The following is a 19,072-nucleotide window of genomic DNA, read 5'->3' as shown; positions in this document are numbered from 1 at the left end:
GAGTTTTCTCTCTTAAGAAAAGATAATAAACCTTTTTTGATAGGGTTTGGTGACATTAAAATGAGCTCTCCTAGATAAAGCGCTTAATACCAGGAGTACCTGGCATGTGATACGCCCTCTATAAAAGACCCTGTTGGGTCACAGAAGACAAAGGCTTATTTGAGTCATCTTTGCATCCCCACTGCCTAACGCTGTACCCGACTTCAGTGGATACCCCTTACAAATGTGAGGGTACGGTCCTCTACTGCACTGCAAATGAACAATCCCGACTCAGCCATAGGGGTTCGTGGGCTTCCTTAATCCTGGGTTGCTTGTGTGTATCCCACTTCTGTTATTTGAGAAAAACATGAAGTATCACCATGCCATGTAGGGGGAGTCCTCCCTGCCACCCTCTTCCCCACCCCCATACACACACTGTAAGGATGAACATGCCGCTTTTGCTACTCGCAAGCCAAGGTTTTTCAAATCTCTGCAAGCTGTGAATGAGATGCTTGTGCCGTCAGATCACACTTCCCTATAGGCTGCTTTGTTTCCTGGAGTAGTGGGGCGTGGATACTGGCTGTGCATGGAATACAACCTCTGAGGTTTTGTTTATTGAAAGCACTGGGCTCCCGGACCAAATCAGGTGTCAAATTGTACCTGCATACTGGGAAGTCTGGGCTGAAGAAAGAGCTGGGCACCAGGAAATAGTCCTGGAGTTTCTGTGGACCAGAGGCCTGGCTGCCGCCACCCATAAAAACTGGTTGGGAGATGAAGAGGTGTCCCTCCTGATCTCACTGGGAAATGTTGGAATGCAACTGTCACACGTGGGCTGGGATGCAAAGTGCATTTCCCAGAAAAGTGCTGCCTTTGGACCTTGGTTTCTTCAGACACAGGTTTCTGGTTGGATGGACTTGCAGGGTTTTCCAACAGGAGTTACTGGCATCGCTAAATATGTAAATAAATAAATCATTGGAGGAAATGTCTTGTCACTGGGCCAACAAAAACCACTCAGGCCCTGCCATTTTGCAAAGCCTCTCAGGGAGGGGATCTGCCCCGCCGAGATCCAGGGCTAGGGTGTGGGTGCTCCTGGCGCCAACTCCTCACTCCGGCTGCAGGGCCTATCTTCCGCCTCTTTCTCCCCACATCCACACCAGAGAGGTAGAGGGCACAGCACATTGGGGAAGGGCTGGGCTTGGGCCTGTGGGTGAGGTGGCAGGTGGTTCCCATTCTGTGGCAGGGATGACAGGGAGGCAGCATTTGGGCAGGCATGTGCGTCTTCTGAGAAGTAGGGAAGGAAGCTTCCTTCCACCCCGCTGGGGAAGGAGGGCAGCAAGGGGCCCTGGGAACCCTAGCCAGGAGGTCTGGGCTCTTTGCTCAGCTCTGCTTGCAAGGCACCAGTGGACTGGGGACAAGTCACCTCCGCCATCACTAGGGGCAGTGGCCCCTGCCTGCTCGGACAGTGTCTCAAGGCTCTTGCCCCACTTTCCCGGCCTTAGAGTGTGTTTTGTGAGGCCCCTGAGGAGCAGGAGGCAGGCTGCACACCTTACAGAAATGCATACTCACATTCATGGAGTGCCTACGTACTAATATTAAGCTACGACCTTCGGGGACAAAGATTCCACTTTACTGAAAACGTTAAGTAACTTAAAAACATCCTACATACTGCAAGCAACTGGAAGGGCCTGGATTTGAACCCCAGTCGGTGTGAAGGCCCCAAGTCCAGAAAGAGGAAGACGACCCAGAGCAGGTTATAGGGCACACTAGGTGGGCAACTGGACACGGGGGGGGGGGGGGGGGGGGGCGGGGGCATGGGTAGGCGCCAACAGGCAGGGTGGAGGATTGGAGGATGGTGGTTTGACCAGGATGCAGCTACCTCCTGCCGCCAGGCCATCCTAGCGTTCTCAGGAAAATAGGGGCTCAGAGCAGTGTCCAGGAAGGAGGGAGGGAGACCAGAGGAAGAAGCAGGCACCTCTTTCACCACATCCCCAGGTCCCCAGGTACGCCACGTGGGCGGGAGCGTGTCACTCACACCCACGCGCCCACGGCCACTTTTGCGGCCCTCCCGCCGGGCCGGGCTCATCCGCGCGCCTGTGGGCGCCCGGCCTCCACGGGCCACGTCGCCGCCACCTGCTGCTGCATCCCCAGTTCAGGGGAAGGAGCATCTCCGGTGCCTCCCTCCAGCCGCCCCCGCCAGGCGCAGACCCCCATCCTCCATGGCCAGGCTGAGGCCACGTCTTCCCCGGGCTCCCTCCCCAACGCGGAGGGGGAAGCGGAGGGAGGAGCTCCGCCCGCGGCCTCCAGCCCTCCCCGCGCCGGAGCTCCCCGTCCCCTCCTTCTCCTCCCCGCCCCTCGCCTGCCGCAGCCCGCTTGTCGCGCGTCAGCGTGGGCTCCCCGGAGCGAGTCGCTAGGTAACGGGGCGGGCTCCGCAGACCCGGGGCCGGGGAAGCCCGCGCGAGTCGTCAGCGGCTGCGCCGCGGAGCGGGGGCCGGGGGCACGCGGACCCTCCCCGCTCCGGGCTTGCGGACACCCAGCTGGCTCGAGCCCCCTCCCAGGATGCCATAACCTGCGCCGAGGTGCCCCTCCCCTGCAGGGACCCCCAACGCCGCCCGCCCCTTCCTCCAGCCCAGCCGGTGCGCATCGCTCTGCGCGCGGCCGGGTGGGCGCCCCGCCGCTGCGGACGCGGTCGCCGCTGGTAAGCGCACTCGGGCGGGAGCTGGGGCCAGGAGGGACTGGGGGGTGCTCGGCGAGCGGGGCAGCTTCGGCCCCCGCGGCCGCGGGACTGGCCATGTGCTAAAGTTTCTGGGGCTCGGCGTCCTGCCGGGCGCGCAGCGCGGGGTACAGAGGCGCGGTGGGTGGGGCGCTCAGTCTTGCTGGCGCCCTCCCGCCCCCGGCCCCGCGGGGCGCAGCTCTGCGCGCTCTCACGCTTGCTCTCTCTCTCTCTCTCTCTCTCTCTCTCTCTCTCTCTCTCTCTCTCTCTCTCTCTCTCTCTCTCTGTCCCTACGTGCTGCCTCCCCGAGGTCCATCCGCTGAGCCCCGGCGCGGGGCATGAGGAGCCCCGGGTGCCGCCCGGAGACGATCCAGCTGCGCGCACACCTCGCGGCGGCGAACGGGGACATGAGCAGCGAACGCGGGGTCCGGCGCCCGGCGGCTAGCCCCAGCCCGCGGCGGCCAGCGGGTCAACGCTGCCCGGGAGAATGAGGCAGGAGTCGGCTGCAGCCTCCTCTTTCCCCTCCTTCTCGCCTTCCTCCGGCTTTGGCGCCCCCGGCCCGGGCCGGGCTGTGGCTGTGCTGCGTGCCCCGCGCGCCCCCCAACCGCCTCCGGATGCGCTTCTCGGTAAGCCAGGCCCTCCGCCTCGGGAACAAAGCCCGTTTGCTCAGCTCTGGGGCCGCTCCTGACCCCCCTTTCCGGCCCTCACCCTAAAGCCTGGAAACTTGCAGGGCTACTAATTGAATCCATCAATTTCCTTGACCCCAAACCCTGCCTCAAGGCTGAACTGCCCCAGCACCTTCAAGACCTGGTGCTTTCCTCGGCCTTCGAGGAGACAGGTGCAAGCTTGACATGCAGGCAGGAGACCTGTTTGGTCCAGATAACGATGTGAGTCTGCAGCCTGGGTTCAGACTTATCATTCGAGGGATGCAACTCAACTCGTATTGAGTGCGTGTCCAGGCTGCGCTGGCCGGTGTGCCTCAAAACCACTCTAGGAAGTAGGTCCCCCTTTTCCATGGCTCAGATCAGGAAACTGAGGCCCATCGAGGTTGAATGGCTTAATCAAGGTCACAAGGCTAAGGCGTGGGAGACCCGGATTGGAAACCAGGGTGCTCTGCTTCTTTGCCAAGCTGATCTCTTGGTAACAAACACACCTGTCCCATTTCTTCCCCTAACTGCATGCCTCTGAAGAGTCATTGCATGTGTGTGGAATAGTTGTCCAATGAGTATCTGTTCTGATGAAATCAATTGCTGGTAGCATGTATTTTCTGTCCATCCTTCCATCACATTGCTGCTCACCCCTAATGTGTGCTCCAAGTGTGAAGCTGATTCGCTTAGTTAGGGTGAGAGGATAGTACGTGTCCCTGGGTGATTCCTCTCCCAGGATTCTGCTTTCCCGGGCCTCTTGAAGGATGGAGCTGGCTGCATTTGGTTCCTCCTGTGACCCAGCACATTCAAGGCCTCGGAATGGCATCCTGACCTTTCCATGGGGTGAGGGTTGACCGAGGCTCCCTGCCCCTGGCTGTGTAAGTCATGGAGATGGATACTTGGCAGGTGCTGGGACTAATCCCAGATGGCTACCAAGCAGGGGTGGACCTGATCTTGGTTCACATTTGTCAACCCTCCTTGTCAGCAGAACTTCACACTTCTCAGCCCAAAAGAAAAGGGGCTTCAATGCAGACATGAGGCCTTCTGCTTGCCCCCAGTTCTGTGGTTTGCAGCTTTTAACTGTTTGCTTAAGTGTATGTAGTTTGATCCTAAGGGAGGAAGCCATTTGGAATCATTTGGTCCCGGTCTGAGTGGCTTGTTTCAATGGTTGAGTCACAGAGTGTTGAGCTCACTTGTCTACACGACATGTACGATGTTGTGTTGGTTCAGGAAAGTTCCTTGACAATCAGGGGCCTCTGTCCCTTTAGTAAAAGGAGCAGAGTTGGGCTGGATGACCTCTCAGACACCCTCCAACTAAATGATTCTGTGAGTGGGAGAACCAGTGGGTTACCAGGCTGAGCTGGGCCCTTTTAGTCCAGATGCTTGGACTAAGAGTTCTACACTGAATGGCTTTTTGATTTCTAAGAGGAAGACTTGGTACCCAGGGAACTGCGACATGCAGGTTTAGCCCCAAGGAACTGGAGCAGGAGCTGTGAAACTGGAGCTGTGCTTAAGTGTGTTATTTATTGGGGTAAAGCATGGTGGCTATAAAATGTCCAAGGGTGCCAGATTGGGGTTATGGGAGAGGTTAGGCATTTCAGTAGGAGAGAGGACATTAGCCCCTAAGAAATGATGGCATACGGCAAGTGTATCAACCAACGCCCAGCAAGCTAGAAAGCAGCAAGCTGGTGGGCCTTGCCTGTCCCTCCCAAAAGAATCAATCGTATTTGCATAGGTAAAACCTCAGCCTAAACAATTCGTGCAAGTAAATAACGTGATTTTTTTTAAGACTCTCTAACTCCATTGTTTGATGATTATTATGTCAGTGGCAGGTGGCGCCTGTCCAATTGTAGATTCAGGGGAGCTGGGACAGGAAGGTGGGCCCCAAGGATGTTCAGACCCTGACTTAGAGTTTGGCTGTTGATTAATAGCTAAATTCATCAACTTGACCTATGGGCTGTTAATGGGGCTGTCATTGGTCTTTTTAAGATGTGGATTAATAAACCTCTTAAAGTTTTACTGAATCCCCAATGAAGTGGGCATGTCCCATCTTTTTCCCAGAAGCTAAGCTCTCAGTAGGTTTTGTGACCAAAGAACAAAGCTTTCATTTTTGACAGGCTCCTAGGGTCTATGGAGGAAAAGTAATGCATCGTGTGTGGGGATATTAATCTCCGTGCATTGTGTATTTTAGCTCTTCATGATTAACTGGCAAGGTTTTGAATAAAAATGAATGTGGAGAAACAATCTCCATTAAGTTACTTTTGAAAATGATAATGCAATTATGAAATAACGATTTATATGTCATAGATCATACCACTAATAGCCACAAGCTGGGTTACACAATAAAACATTACTCCCATTACTAATACTTAGTCTTTAATTCATCAGTTTTCCCACATTTTTTGCTCTTTTTCTTCCCCCAGTGTCAAAATGAGCAGTTAAGAATAAATTCTTCCTTTTCAATTTTTTTCTTTGTCTTAAACCCACTTCTTGTCCGGGAGATCTCTAAAACTGAACTCTTCCATGCTGTGTGTACAATGGCCTCGTGTTAAAATATGTTTGAAGTTTCTCAGATTTCTTTTAGGAGAACAGGAGGGGTAGGTATCATAAATCAATAACAGCAATGAGACATTTCCCTTATGTGCTTACCATTTCTAACTCAGGACTGTAGACCGTGAACTCTTAAGATCCTAGCTGTCAGGCTCGGCATTTTGAGGACTCAGTTCGAGGGCTGCAGCATTTGTGTGTCACTGGGGTCGTGCTCGTGGACGTGTTGGGGGTACATCGGGTGGAGAACAGCTTCCAGAGGCCTGGAAGCCTGGGATTGATCCCCGACTCTGTTGTGAATTGGCTTTGTGGCCTTGAACAAATTAATCCCATTCTCTGGGTCTCCCGGCTGACATGTACGCAGTGGGCGTGTGTGTTTGTGTGTGTGTGTGTGTGTGTGTGTGCATACTAGTATCGGATGATGCCCTCCTACTCTAAGCTTGAAGAATCCTCACATTTTGGGTGCAGCTAGTTATTAATAGCTCCAGAATGCTCCGTACTTTAAGGTTACATAACATTTTCAATTAGACATCTATATAAACAATAAAGAACTGGTCGTTTACAGAAGATGCTATTTATAAGATGCTAAGTGGACATACCATGCCCTGCCTGTGTAAGGATGGAACTTTCCTCTTAACGGCAGTTTTGCCAGCTTCCCTCTCAGGGTTCCCTTCGGCACACGTCTGAGAGCACTAGCCCGAGCTGTGACCCTCTCTGGGATCCACGTGGCAGGAGATGCAGGGGCCATTATGTAATTTGGGTCAATGGGGTAGGAAGAATATGACGTTCTATCTGTATGGCTTCGAGGTCCAGGGGACTTGGAATGTCGCCTCCGACTCCGGCTGTTCCTGGAAGGTAAGGAAGGAAGTATGTAATTACTGTTTGCAGTTGTTTTGAAAATGGAGAGTACTTTAATTAGCGCTTGAACTCAGCTAAAGCTGAGAAATGGTGAGAAAGAAGTTTGTCAATTAGGCAGCGGCGTGTTTGCCAGGTTCCGTGCGCAGGCTTCCTTGTAAGATCCAAGGTAGTGCTGCCTGAGGTCAGGCTCCCCGGTGAAGCTGCAGTGGTTTCAGACAGAGAGCGGGAGAAAGGAACCACCTGTCCTTAAACACTGTGTCCTCACCACTCTGCAAAGCAGATGTTAGTAACCCCATGTTCTAGGCAGGGAACCCGGTCCCAGAGAGCTGAAGTGCCTTACTCGGTCTCTAATGATTACGGAAGGGCAGAACCAAGCACGATTTTAAGTGTACTCTGCTAGGGTTTAGATCAGCCCATGCTATACACCTCATTTTCACTGTTGCTGCCATGTGTCTGTCTGGCAACCAAATTGTGTCCTTCCTCCCGAATTTCTAGATGACACCATGGCACTAAAAAAAGCACGAGAAAGATTTGGCATAGGTAGCATGCGGAGGTGATATGGCTACCAAGAGACTTCTGAATTCACTGGATATTTATTAGGACGTTGGGTTTCTTTTAACCACATGATGTTAGATGTATTCGTTTCCAGAGAGATTCAGAAATAAGCCAAGTGTACCCCTAAAAGGGTTAGGGCTGGTAGTTGTTTGGGAGAAGCTAATATAACTTCTTTAGGTTGCATGTCACCCTGGGGTTCTGTGGGAAGCGATCACAAACCGACGCATGGGACGTTTTAGAAGACGCTGCTTGTCTGTCCCTCCTGAAAAGGAGCATAGAATAACAGTTACGTGACATAAGCTTTCAAAAGGACTGTGTCTGCCCCTCCCGGATGATGAATGAGTTAATTCCTCCCCCAAACAACAAACTAGAGAAGGAATTGGGAGACACATATATATTAGACCTTAAAGGTTCACCTACAGCTCTGCAGAATTTCTAGGACTCAGAAGGAAATGCAGGCCTTGAAGAACTTTTCAAGCTACTGGATAGAGCCGCCTTCACATCAGATACTGAGGGTGGCCTTGTCAGGACAGCTGCTGTCGTTCTTTGCCGTAGGTCTGCAGAGCTGGCTGTCAACCATACGCAGGATGGGAGATTCCAGAGTCCCATCTGCAGCTCACAGTTCACGAGGAATAAAGGAGAATCACTGAAATACACTTTTGCCCCATCACTCAGCTTCGTTCCAGCGAAGACACTCAGACTGGTTTTCTTCACCAGCAGCTGAAAATACTTCCAGCTCTGCAGCTGGCCTTGCCCAAGTCATGTGAGTGATGTCTTAACAAACAGACCCCCTCCCTGCCTCCCTCGGATGACTGAGCTGCTTATGTGCCAAAAGCTTCAAGTTTCATGATAGGTGATTAATGAGAAAAATCAGACAGAACAAGTCTGTCTGATTTAGAAAACTTGACTTGTGATTCATCTGTGATCCGTGAAATACCAAGATCTTAGCAGTCAGCACAAGTTTTTTGAGTTGGTAAACGAGGAATAACATTGGGTATCCCCAGTGAGGCCCATAGAGTCTGCATCATCTGTCTCCAAACTTTAAGAGCACAGGAGCCCAGTGGCTTTAGCTTTGGGATGTATTTCTAATAGGTGTGATGATTAAAAAGCAGAAAATGTGAACGTAGCTGTGCAGAGGCATGGAAGGGGTAAGCTGAGAAGGCAGTGAAGTCCAGTCAGAAGCCTCTGATTTGTGATCACTAGGAACAGTTACTTGGGACATACAGGTAGTAGTAGAAATGATTTAGCATCCATTTCCAGCATCAAGAATCACAGAATAAATTCACTAAAGAATTTTAGCTGTTTCCGTGTTGTCTTTGTGTGTGGCTTGTGACAAGTGTAGGTGACACTTTGTATGTGGGTGAAGACCCATGCCTTCGCAAGCCCTCCCCGGTAGACTGAGACAGGCGAGGCTTCCTATCGGCGAGGCCAAATGCCTCAGTGGACCGGCATTGTTGAAACCCGAGTCACAGCGTCAGTAGAGGTTTGTGAGGGTCGATGTGTTCCCAGTTGGTTCTGTTTCTTAATAATCTGCGAGGAGCTGCTGTGTGTGCCTCATTTAGCATCCTGGCGCAGAAGGGCAAATAGAGAATGCCCAGGGCATGTTTTGCCAGCCTGTATCTGCCCACGCGGCCTGGGTAATCTGACCCACGCAGGACCCTTGATCCTTTTGAATTCAAAAACTGGACGATAATGACAATCATCTGCTAATGGTCCACATCGATAAGTCTTAGGTTTTTAAACAAAGCGAATGTGCCTGGAGAGCATGCCGAGCAAGCGTGGCACGATCTGGGAGGGCACACGGTTCCCTCCAACTTGCTGAGCGGGCTTTACAGAATACTCCTGAAACAGCCAGCCCAGCTCTGCATGGTGAAAATCTAAAGGCAGACGTGACAGCCCGCATCCTGTGCTCCTCATCTGAAACGCAGGAGTGGAAAAACACACCTGGTTTCTAAAAAGGAAAGTGGAGACTGTTCCTCCGTCAGTTTTACTGGCAAGACCAGCGTTGCCTCGGTCCGAAAATTCCCTGTAGATGTAGCTTCTACACCAGGGCTGGGTGTCCTCAGGGCTGCTTGAGGATCCCCCCGGGGTGTTTGAGCGCTGCTGTGTCCGTCTGTGCAGGCGATGCCATCTCCTCCACCAGGGCGTGCCTCTCTCTGGTCCCGGCTCATTGCTGGGATCCGCCCCGCGTCATTTTTCCATCAGGCAGGTGATAGTTTAACTGAAACATATCGAGCATCAGCTCTGGGCTCGGCATTGCCAGGCGTTGAGGCTGCAGCAGTGGACACAGCCTGCTGAGTGTGTCACACACGGCTGCTATTCCGGCAGGCCTAGGACGTCAGGTCACCCTCTGTCCCTTTGAATGGGTCTGTTCAAAATCTGGAGGACTTAGCATTGCAGTGGGACATGGAGGCAGGCTGGCAGTCAGGGGACCTTCTCTTCTGTCTCATCTGTGTGCCTGGCATGAGGGCCACTTCCATGAACACGCCAAGTGAGCTTACTAACATGCACCTTTGTGGGCCTTGTTGCAGACCTGTTGAATAAAAACCTCTGGGCAGGGGCACCCAGAATCTGTATTTTGGATACGCTCCCAGACCATTCTCATCTCAGGCACAATGAAGTTGAGAACCACCGGTTGGTTCTTACAAGGGGGTGGTCACCAGCATTCCTTCCTGCGCCATGGTCCTCAGAATGTGGCAATCCCCCCATGCCAGCCACTTCCCCTCCACCACCGCCGAGCTCTGCAAGCCTCTGGGCTCTCTCTTAACCTCTCTTCCTGCTCTTCCCGCCTGCCCACTGCTCCCAGGGTGGGCACCCACAGTGAGCCTCGGCTCAGGGATCTTCAGTGCTCCTGTGTCCCTGGTGGCCCAGGGACCTGCACGAACAGGCCCTCCATCTCACCTCCCCTCCTGCCACTGCCCCTTGCTTTCGCCTTCTGGCCACACTGGCCTTCGTGCCAGCCTTGAGCCCACCCAGAGGCGGGCCAGCACTCTGAGGAAGCCATGGGCCCTGGGGGTTGGCAAGGCAGGGTGCTGGGAGGGTGGGAACGGCCATGTGGAGCTGCCATTCTCTGCCCACCGCAGCTTTGAAAACCCACCCTCACTCATACCCTTAAGCCCGCTTGAGCAGATCTGTCTCTGGGCCCTCCACCAGCATAGGACTTGTTCATTCAGAAGCCGCTTTTTAATCCTGGGCACCATGTTGTCAGCTGACTCACCACTGGACTGGATTGTCAAAGTGGTTCTAGAAATCTCTTTCAGAGGCAGTTTCTAGAAATAGACTGGACCCCTCTTGGGCTGGACTATTTGCTCAGCCGCCTTTGATCCCAGCAACCCTGCCGTCCCTCCTCCTCTTCCTTCCACAAATATTCTCAGGCACCTGCTATGTCCAGGCACCATCTGGGCCCATGAGATGTGTCTGCAGGGTTTTATCTCCACCTGCCAGTCTTGTTTTCATACAGATGGAATGGGGGGTCTGGAAAGTATTCCTCTGGCCTTTTTCCCCTTCTGTCAAAGAAGAGGTGCTCTGGCGTGTTTATCAACCATGGCCCTCTAGCTTAAACAAACTGTACTCAGATATACCGAGCCCTTGGTGAGTAGGAAAGAGAGACAGACGTCTTGTAGGATTTACTTCCGAGGCGAGCTGAGGACATAACTGCGAGATCTATGGCATCTTTGACGTGGGACACCTGGTCAGCACGTGGCGCTGGCACTTGGTCCTTGGACGCCAGCCTCCCGAGCACCGTATGAGCATGAAGAAGGCCACAGCAACTTCAGACCTTCCAGGTCCTGCTTGCTGCAGTTGCTTTTCCTTGAATCTCATGGAGGGAAACATTTTCACGCTTAGCATCGCTCTTCTTTGGGGTGGCTGCTGTGGCCACATGGACCAAGCCTTTGCCGACAGACCACAGGCAGGCTAGTGTGGGGGCTGGAGATAAACGAGTTGTTCCCAACTTCCAGGGACTCAGACACCATCGGGGAATCTGCTACGCAACCTCGTGTAGCTAATTAGAGTGATTGACGTGCCCTGAGACGTGGGAAGGACGGGTCTGGCCGGGAGAGGACGGGGGCGTTGGACCCGTGCCTGGAGAGATGAGTAGGAATTTGTCAGGCAGAGATGAGGGGGGAGCCTTTCCAGGTAGGAGGGAAAGCGTGAGCAGAAACGCAGAGGCCTGACCGTCGGAGATGGGTGACAAGTGACACTGTAGGGCGGAGGCTGCACGGACAGAGATGAGGCTGCCTCAGTCCCGCTCAGTTGGCAGTGGGGCTTGAATGCCAAGGTAAGGCATGTTCCCTGGGGAGCCATGCAGGGGTTTGAGTGAGGGTGGGGGTTTTTAAAAAGATAGCTGGTAGCCCTGTTTACAACCCTCCTGTGCCCTCTATATTATAGGATAGCAAAGATGTATAAGACGTTCAAGAAGAAACATTGTGCGAGAGTGAGCCTGGTTGTCGGCGTGTGACCTCCGGCCACTGTTTCTCTGACTGCAGTGTCTCCTCTCGTCTGTACCTACTGACTGATCCTCCAGGCCCTGCTGCCCGGCCCCCGGCCCCACCAACCCTCCTGCCAGATTCAGAGGGAAAGCGAGGGAGCTGCTGGCTCCAGTGCTTGCTGCCCAGCCATCGTGGACTGCGGCCAACAGGAAATGGAGCGGGCAGTGTCCCAGCCGGATTCACCGAGCCGTGGGTCTCCCTGTGCCTCTGCAAACGCGTTCAGGCTGCTTTTGGCCTAAAAACAACGCTTGCAGACCTACATGCACAGCGGAGGGAATCCGGGGCTCGCGTGTGCCGGCCAGCTTCCCCGAGCTGCCCCCAGCAGCGGGCTTAGTGGGCGGGAAAGGCGGTCAGTGCTGGGAACCAAAGCCTATGCCACTCCGTGACCATTTGCTTTGAAACCCACATGCTTGACGGGCCAGTGACTTCTGCAGAGCTGGCTGGGCAGATGGGACAGGAACAATGTCCCAGGGTCGCGGGTGGTTACGCTGACTTTGTCCTCCACCTTCACCTTCTCATTGCTAAGAGGAGGAGAGACGGGAAAAAAGCATGTTCCACAAGCCAGTGGGCAAATGTTTAGCTGTTTTCTGGGGAGTTTGGACCTGGCAAAGAGCCCTCTTCACGACCGGCCGGCTGCCAAATCACGCCAAGGGCAAAGCAGCCCGGGCAGTTTGCCTGGAGAGCTGCCGCGCTCTGGAGGGCTCCACGCCCCGGGCTGTGGGCCTGGGAGAGGGATGCGGCTCTGCCCTCACTGGGCCCATTTACGGGTCAGCAAACCAAGGCCAAGAGAAGGGAAGTGGAATTGTGACCGAGCAGGACCGCACATCGCTCTGGAATCGGTCATGACCTTTGGGGCTGGCCAACGCCCAGGGCCTGTGCTGGCAGAAGTCCGCTCGGACGTGGGCCGTCCATACTCACTCTGCCTTGCTGTCCACCAGGCACGGAGCGTGGGGCCTCCTCCTTGTCCCTGTGTCTTTCCTCTTGGAGACAGGGAGCAGGGCACGGCCCTCCATCTCCGGCCCTTTGCTTGCCCCGTGGTTTCCGAAGCTCGTGTGGATGTTTCATGCGAGCAGAGAAAGGACTGTAGTAGCAAGTTATCTGAGCAGATTAGAATAGTCGTCAAGACCTGGGCATGGAAACCGATGAGCCTGAGCTTTCTGTTTGGAGGGAGCTCTGGGGAATCGTGAAATGCACCTCGGGTCCTGGGAAAGCTTCTCGTCCCGGCTCCCAGAGATCCTAGTGCCTCCCTTAAGTTCAGCCCAAACCACCGTGTGCTATCACTGTCGCAGGCTCCGGCTCTGTCTCTCAACTGCCTGTTCCCTGGATCCCCGGTACACTTGCTCCCAGACTGCTGGTGACTGGGTGAGGAATGTCGTGTGGATTGGGACTTGCTCCACGCTGAGCCCAGCTGAGCTTTTGCAGCAACCGGGCGGTCCCGACTGCTCCGCACCTTGTCAAGTCGGTTCTCCTGAATGTGCGAGAAGCTGACGACAGTTCTGCCGGCTGACTTCACAACAGTAAAACCTTCAGGGCTCTGTTAGACAGATCTGTAAGTACACTTCCTGCTCACAAAATGCATCCATCACAGCCCTGTGGGACATGAAGGAATTGTTTGCAAACTTTCCCAGGTTATTACCCCCAAACTGAGTAAATATGTGCATTAGATAAATAATCCTGGGAGGCCCATAAGTTATTGCAGTTTTGGACAGAAGTAATCTACTGCTGGCAGATTTCATAGGTTTCACCACCTTATTGACTCTGATTTCATTGAAAGAGGAGAGCAAAGCTATAAACTGTCCTCACTGGGTGGGGACTCAACCAGATGATGGATGATAGAACAGCTTAGGAATGTATGGGGGCTATGCAGTTGTTGACCTCTGCCCCTTTTGTTTTTCTGGGCAAGGACCTGGGACCTCCCGGTTTCTGCTGCACTTGGCTGACCGATTCCCTGTACCTGAAATCCCGCTTGTAGAATGGCAGCTCTACAGTAAGGTTTGATTGGCTGTCACAGGCACTTCCAGGGGATTTGCGCCTTTTATTTGAAGCTGTTCTCAAGGTCAAATTGTGGAGCACTGGACAGACCTGGATTTAAAATCAGAGATCATCCTCTAACTCTCTATGTAGTTCCTGGACAATTTGCTGTAGCCTTTGTGAGAGCTATTTTCTCTTCTGAAAAGTGGGCATAATAATGGAAATTAATCATGATTCTAGCTTTTATATACTGGGAGCTCATGGTGGGTGGGGACCTTGTACTAAGTAAGTACTTTTTCATGAACTCTTTCATTAAATCTGCACGACAGCTCGGGAAAGTAGCCTCCTTTATTATTCCCATTCTACAGATGGAGAAACTAAGGCTTCGAGAGTATTTATTGCTGCATACAAAAACATCTCCAAACAATGGCTTTGAACACCAGTAATCATTTATTTTGCTCAGCTAGGTGGTTCTTGCTGGGGACCTCATGTGAGGTTGTAGTCAGACTGTGACTGGGGCTGGAATCCTCTGGAAGGTTTCCTCACATTTCTGGCACTTAGGCTGAGAAGAGGCACACAGCCTGGGGACGGGGTGTGGGGGAGGAGGCTGGCATAGCCGGGACTCCCCGTGTGGTCTCCCCAGCACAGCGGGGAGAGGGGGGGTAGCCGTCAGGGTAGCCGCTTTTCTCACCCGTGTGGCTCAGGGCTCCATTGCACCCAAGAGAGAGTGGGGGTGGGGGGTTACGGGTGGGGGGATCTATCTGTATCATCTTTTGTGATCAAGCCTTGGAAGTCATGCAGTGTCACTTCCGGAATATCATTAGAAGTAGGTCTCCAAGGCCAGCCCATATTCAAGAGGTTGGAGGCATAATCAGACTCCATCTTTGGATGGGAGGCGTGCCAAAAAATTTGCAGCATGTTTTGTTGTTGTTGTTTAAATTTTTTATTTTTAATAATTATGAGTACCTAACAGCTGTGTATATTTATAGGGGACGTGTGACGTTTTGACACAGGCAGCATGCTTAAGCTGCCACGGAGAGCTCAGCTGACTTGCACAGGGTAGAGCCTTAGAAGGCAGCAGAGTGGGGTGTGGCCCTGGCGGTCGGATCCGAGCCTGGCCTGTCACCCCTCTGAAGTTTAAAACACTGAGCACCGTGTGCCATATGAAGCTGGAGCTCCATAAAGATCTGTGCCGTTCCCCCTTGTCCCTTCAGATGTCCTCCCCAAAGAAGGAAGCAAAGCTTCGTGAGCCCGTGGCTCAGAGAGAGGCCTTGGCACCAGCCCCCGGTGCAGACAAGCCGTCCTCACCTCCCTGCGGTCCTCTGGCCTCTCTTCCCATCCCCCACAGCCCTGCTTTCCCTGTCCCTGTGCCTCTGTGCCTTCGTGGGCCCCTCCCTCCGTTAAAAATAAGAATAAAAGTTATGTCTATGGCTGAGTTGATAGGAAGATGACTATGGTAATGTTATATATTGAGACATTTTCTTCTACCCCAAAGTTCATTTTTTTCCCTTCCGATTTTAAAAGAAAACGAACCATCTTCTTGGGCGCTGGGTACTGAGCCTGCCGCGTCTAACGGGGAGGCCACCTTCTCTCCCCCATGTCTCCCCCTTGTCGTGCCTGGCGTCCACTGTCCTCTCTTCTGTCCTGGTCTCCTCTGCCTGTCTGTGAAGGAGCCCTGTGACCGGGGCTGACCGTTCCCAGTGACTCTGGGCCCCTCCTCTCTCCCGGCCCTTCACCGGGCATAGACTTCCCTGGCGAGAAGGGACAGGAGCAGAGATTCCTCCGTGAGCCCACGGAGCTGCCATCCTGTGTGGCTCCGGGCCGGTCTCTGCAATAAGAGCCCCGGAAGGGCCTCCCCTTGCGTTTCCCTGGCAGCGAGGGGCGAGTGTGCGCTGTAGAGGGCGGTGGCGGTGTGGAGAGATGGTGGCTCTGGGCGCTACCGCCTGGGGCTCCCGTGTCTGGGGTCACAAGCATCAGACACCCCCAGCCAGCTCATCCATCCAGAACCATCCACTCACCGGTAGGGGAAACGGCTTTTTGTGGAGCAGCCGCTCTGTGCCGGGCCCGGTGTGGGGCACCGCGCAAGGCCTCCCTGGTCTCTGTCCTTGTGGAACTTTGAGTGGCACAAAGGCAAAATCATCAGCAAATGACTGTGAGCAATGGGAGATTTTGGATAAGGAATTGGCATTTCATGGAAACCGAAGCAGGTGCAGTCTGGCTTCATGAAGGAGCAATGGTACCCAGAAAATCGTATGTGACTAGGATGTCTTCCTTCCTCCCTGGAGCCCCGGGTCTTACCATCTGGTACTTTCTCTCTCTCTCTCTCTCTCTCTCTCTCTCTCTCTCTTGACTTTGGCTTTTTCTTCTTGCTCCTCTGAGCACATGGCCAAATAATGATGACCCCAGAGTGGCAGCCCTAGCCCCACATCTGTGTGACCTCACCACTCTTTCTCCCTGGGAACCTAAATTCCCAGGAGGGAAGCAGAGTGGCCTGGCTGGGGGAGGAGCCCTCTGTCTAAACAGCTGTGGCCAGGTGGTGGGGTTGCATGGTGGGGAGAGCTGCCCCTCGGGGCTGTCACTGGGACAGGGTCCTCAGGGAGCATGTGCAAGGCTGGGGAGAAAGAAATGTCACCTTCACTCTGCCTTTGCCTCAACTGATTCATGGTTTAGGGGTGCAGCTGCCAACCTTTTGATGTACATAGGTGAAGAAACGTGTTTAATTGAGGAATTGGCACAGATTGCCCAATTTTAATTGCTCTTCTATCAGCATCACATGATAAATAATTGTAGAAAAACTGGAAGACCTTAATATTAGACTTTTTAAAGCATTTTAATTAGTTAATTAAATTAATCAAGGATAATTACCTTGATCAATCAAAGTGCATTGTTCTTGGTTTTCTCGTTTTGCCACAGACAGCAGGGACTTTGGTCACAGAGCGGAACCAGTCTGTGGGCTCGTGCTGGGGACCATGGCATTAGGACACCTCAGGGGTCATTTTTAACAATAATGGCAGAACCTGGACAGCAGTAAGAAGAGGGAACTGTGTCCGATGCCAGCCAAGGTTGGGGTGCAAGAAAGTGACGTGATGTCCAGTCCGTCATTTAAAAAGATAGCCCTTTGGCAACACGGAGGTTGAACTAACATTTGCAAATTAGAAATGTGGTCTAGCAAACACTTTTAAACAGAGCAAATATTTGGCATATGCACGTACGTGCAAATCGATTTCCGAAAGCACGTCCCCTTTGGAAGCTGGAGTCAGGGTCCCACCTCCTCGGGGCTTTCCCTGGAGCATGAGGGGAGGCGCCTTTCACCCACCTCTGCATCCAAAGACAGGCAGGAGACAACTGTGAGATTGACCTCAACTTTGAGAGTTGATTGCTTTCTTGGAGAAAACACTGGAATAACTTCTGCCCTCTGTCTGTAAGAGCCCTGTGATTGACATAGTGAGTTTTGTTTGTAAAGCCCCTTCATGAACACAGTGGCATTTAGCAATTTAGGTGGGCAAGGCTTATGGCCCCACATGACAGACTGCCCGGGGAGCTTGCCCTGGGCCACGCAGCAACTAAGGGATGGAGCAGGAGTGTGGATCAGGGTTTCTGCTGCCAAGCTAGCCCAGACGACACCATGCCAAGTTCATCTCCGCACTGTTATGCACTCACTACACTTACGGGTGGGAGGGTGTTTCTGGTCCTGGTTTTCTACTGCTTGTCATGTGTCCTAGCTGAGTGTTTAGTCTCTTAGGGTCGCTGTAACAGTACCGCTAACGGAGTGGCATCAAACAACAGAGATGTATTGTCTTACAATTCTGGTGAGGAGGTGTCGCAGGACCCTGCTCTCTTGAAGGTTCTAGGAAGGGTCTTTCCCTGCCTCTTCCCAGTCTCTGGTGGTTGCCGGGCGTCCATGGTGTTCTTGGCTTGTGGCTGCATCACTCCAGTCTCTGCTTCCGTCTTCACATGGCCTTCTCCCTGTGTGTCTGCGTGTTTGTGTCCAAATCTCCCTCTTATTTGTCTTATAAAGACATTAGTCATTAGGTTTAGGGACCGCCCTCCCCCAATTCACTATGAGCTCATTTTAACTTGATTATATCTGCAAAGATGCTATTTCCAAATACGGTCATGGGTACTAGCAGTTAGGACTTGAATATGTCTTTTTGGGGTACAATTTAACCTAGTTGAGAGATTGTTGGGGAACCCACCCCAGTGGACCGTGAGTGGTCAGTGCTGGCCCCTCATGGGTTCTCACCTGTCCCCTGCTCAGGCCCAGGAGTCATGCTGGGGCATTGTGTCCTCCGGCGCCTCTGCCAGGACGCGTGTGAAGTCAGCTGCCACCAGCGTGGCACTTACGGGGACGGGTTGTGCCGCTTTGGCATCTGTTTGGTACGCTGCCAGCGCCTGGGCTTGGTGAGTGGGTGGCAGCGTCGTGTGTTCTGGAGAGCAGAGCTGGACGCGTCCTTTTCCTTGGGGCTCCTGGCAGCACCTGGCGTGCTCCTTGGTCACGGTATCATTTCATCCCCACGGTAGCCAAGGGAGCTGTGGGGGGCAGTGGCGTGGAGCTTGGACATTTGAGCTCCTCTGGTTCTTTTTCCCCCACCCGATGACAAGCATCTCCGGGGCAGGGACGTCTGGCCATCTCTGTTCTCCTTTCAGCAGTTGCAGGTGCTTGCGAGCTGCCACGAGTCTGCAGCCTCAGTCTCCATGTGGCCACAGCCTGGAGACTCTGAGATTCCCCTGGCGAGTCTCTTCACACTCTGAGCACCCTGCAGGGCTGCTGTGGGATTCAGTGAGATGATGCATATTCAAGCCATGCACTCGGTAAATGCCAGGAGCTCTTGTTGTAATATGGAAGATGCTTAAGGAGGAAGTGGCGGGACTTGACTGAAGAACAGGGTCGAAGATGGTGCCTGGATATATCTGGCTGCAGGCTCGGTGACCTCAGTGGGAACCACTTATGGCAAAAGGTGGTGAACACGGCCCCGTGAAAATTCGTCGCAGTTGCGCAGTGAATGCCTGAAGGTGCATTGTGTTCTAGATCCATCCAGTCTCCGGTGACTGTGGCCCATGGGCTGGGTGAGACCAGAGAGGGGTACAGGGACCCTCTACAGTTTCGTGGGGGGTCTTCTGCCAAGGACTAGAGGAAACCCAAGGGGACAGGAGGTAACGTGGGAGCTTGGGCAGGAGGAATCTGTCCTATTGGTAGCATAGGAGGCAGCGTGGAATGGTCGGGTTTGGAGGCTGGGAATTGGTGGTTTTAGGAGAAGGGAGCCTGGGGCAACCTAAGAATCTTGGCTGTCTGGCCCTTTGGCAGAGTTTTCTGC

The 19,072-nt window shown here is 53.3% G+C and overlaps 1 protein-coding gene across 1 annotated transcript in view; it reads left to right on the top strand.

Annotated features, from left to right (window-relative positions):
• Window positions 1-3,052: 3,052 nt before the first annotated feature.
• TUNAR (transmembrane neural differentiation associated intracellular calcium regulator) overlaps window positions 3,053-19,072 on the top strand; it is a 44,574-nt gene continuing 28,554 nt past the window's right edge. Inside the window, exon 1 of the mRNA XM_076003617.1 lies at window positions 3,053-3,315. Within this exon, the coding sequence (XP_075859732.1) occupies window positions 3,304-3,315 (12 nt within the window). The 5' untranslated portion in view covers window positions 3,053-3,303. The remainder of the gene's footprint in view (window positions 3,316-19,072) is intronic.

The sequence above is a fragment of the Microcebus murinus genome, chromosome 6 (genome assembly GCF_040939455.1).
Source record: "Microcebus murinus isolate Inina chromosome 6, M.murinus_Inina_mat1.0, whole genome shotgun sequence".
NCBI lineage: Eukaryota > Metazoa > Chordata > Mammalia > Primates > Cheirogaleidae > Microcebus > Microcebus murinus.
The sequence above is the reverse complement of the archived record's forward strand: the minus strand, read 5'-3'. Positions and strand labels throughout refer to the sequence as shown.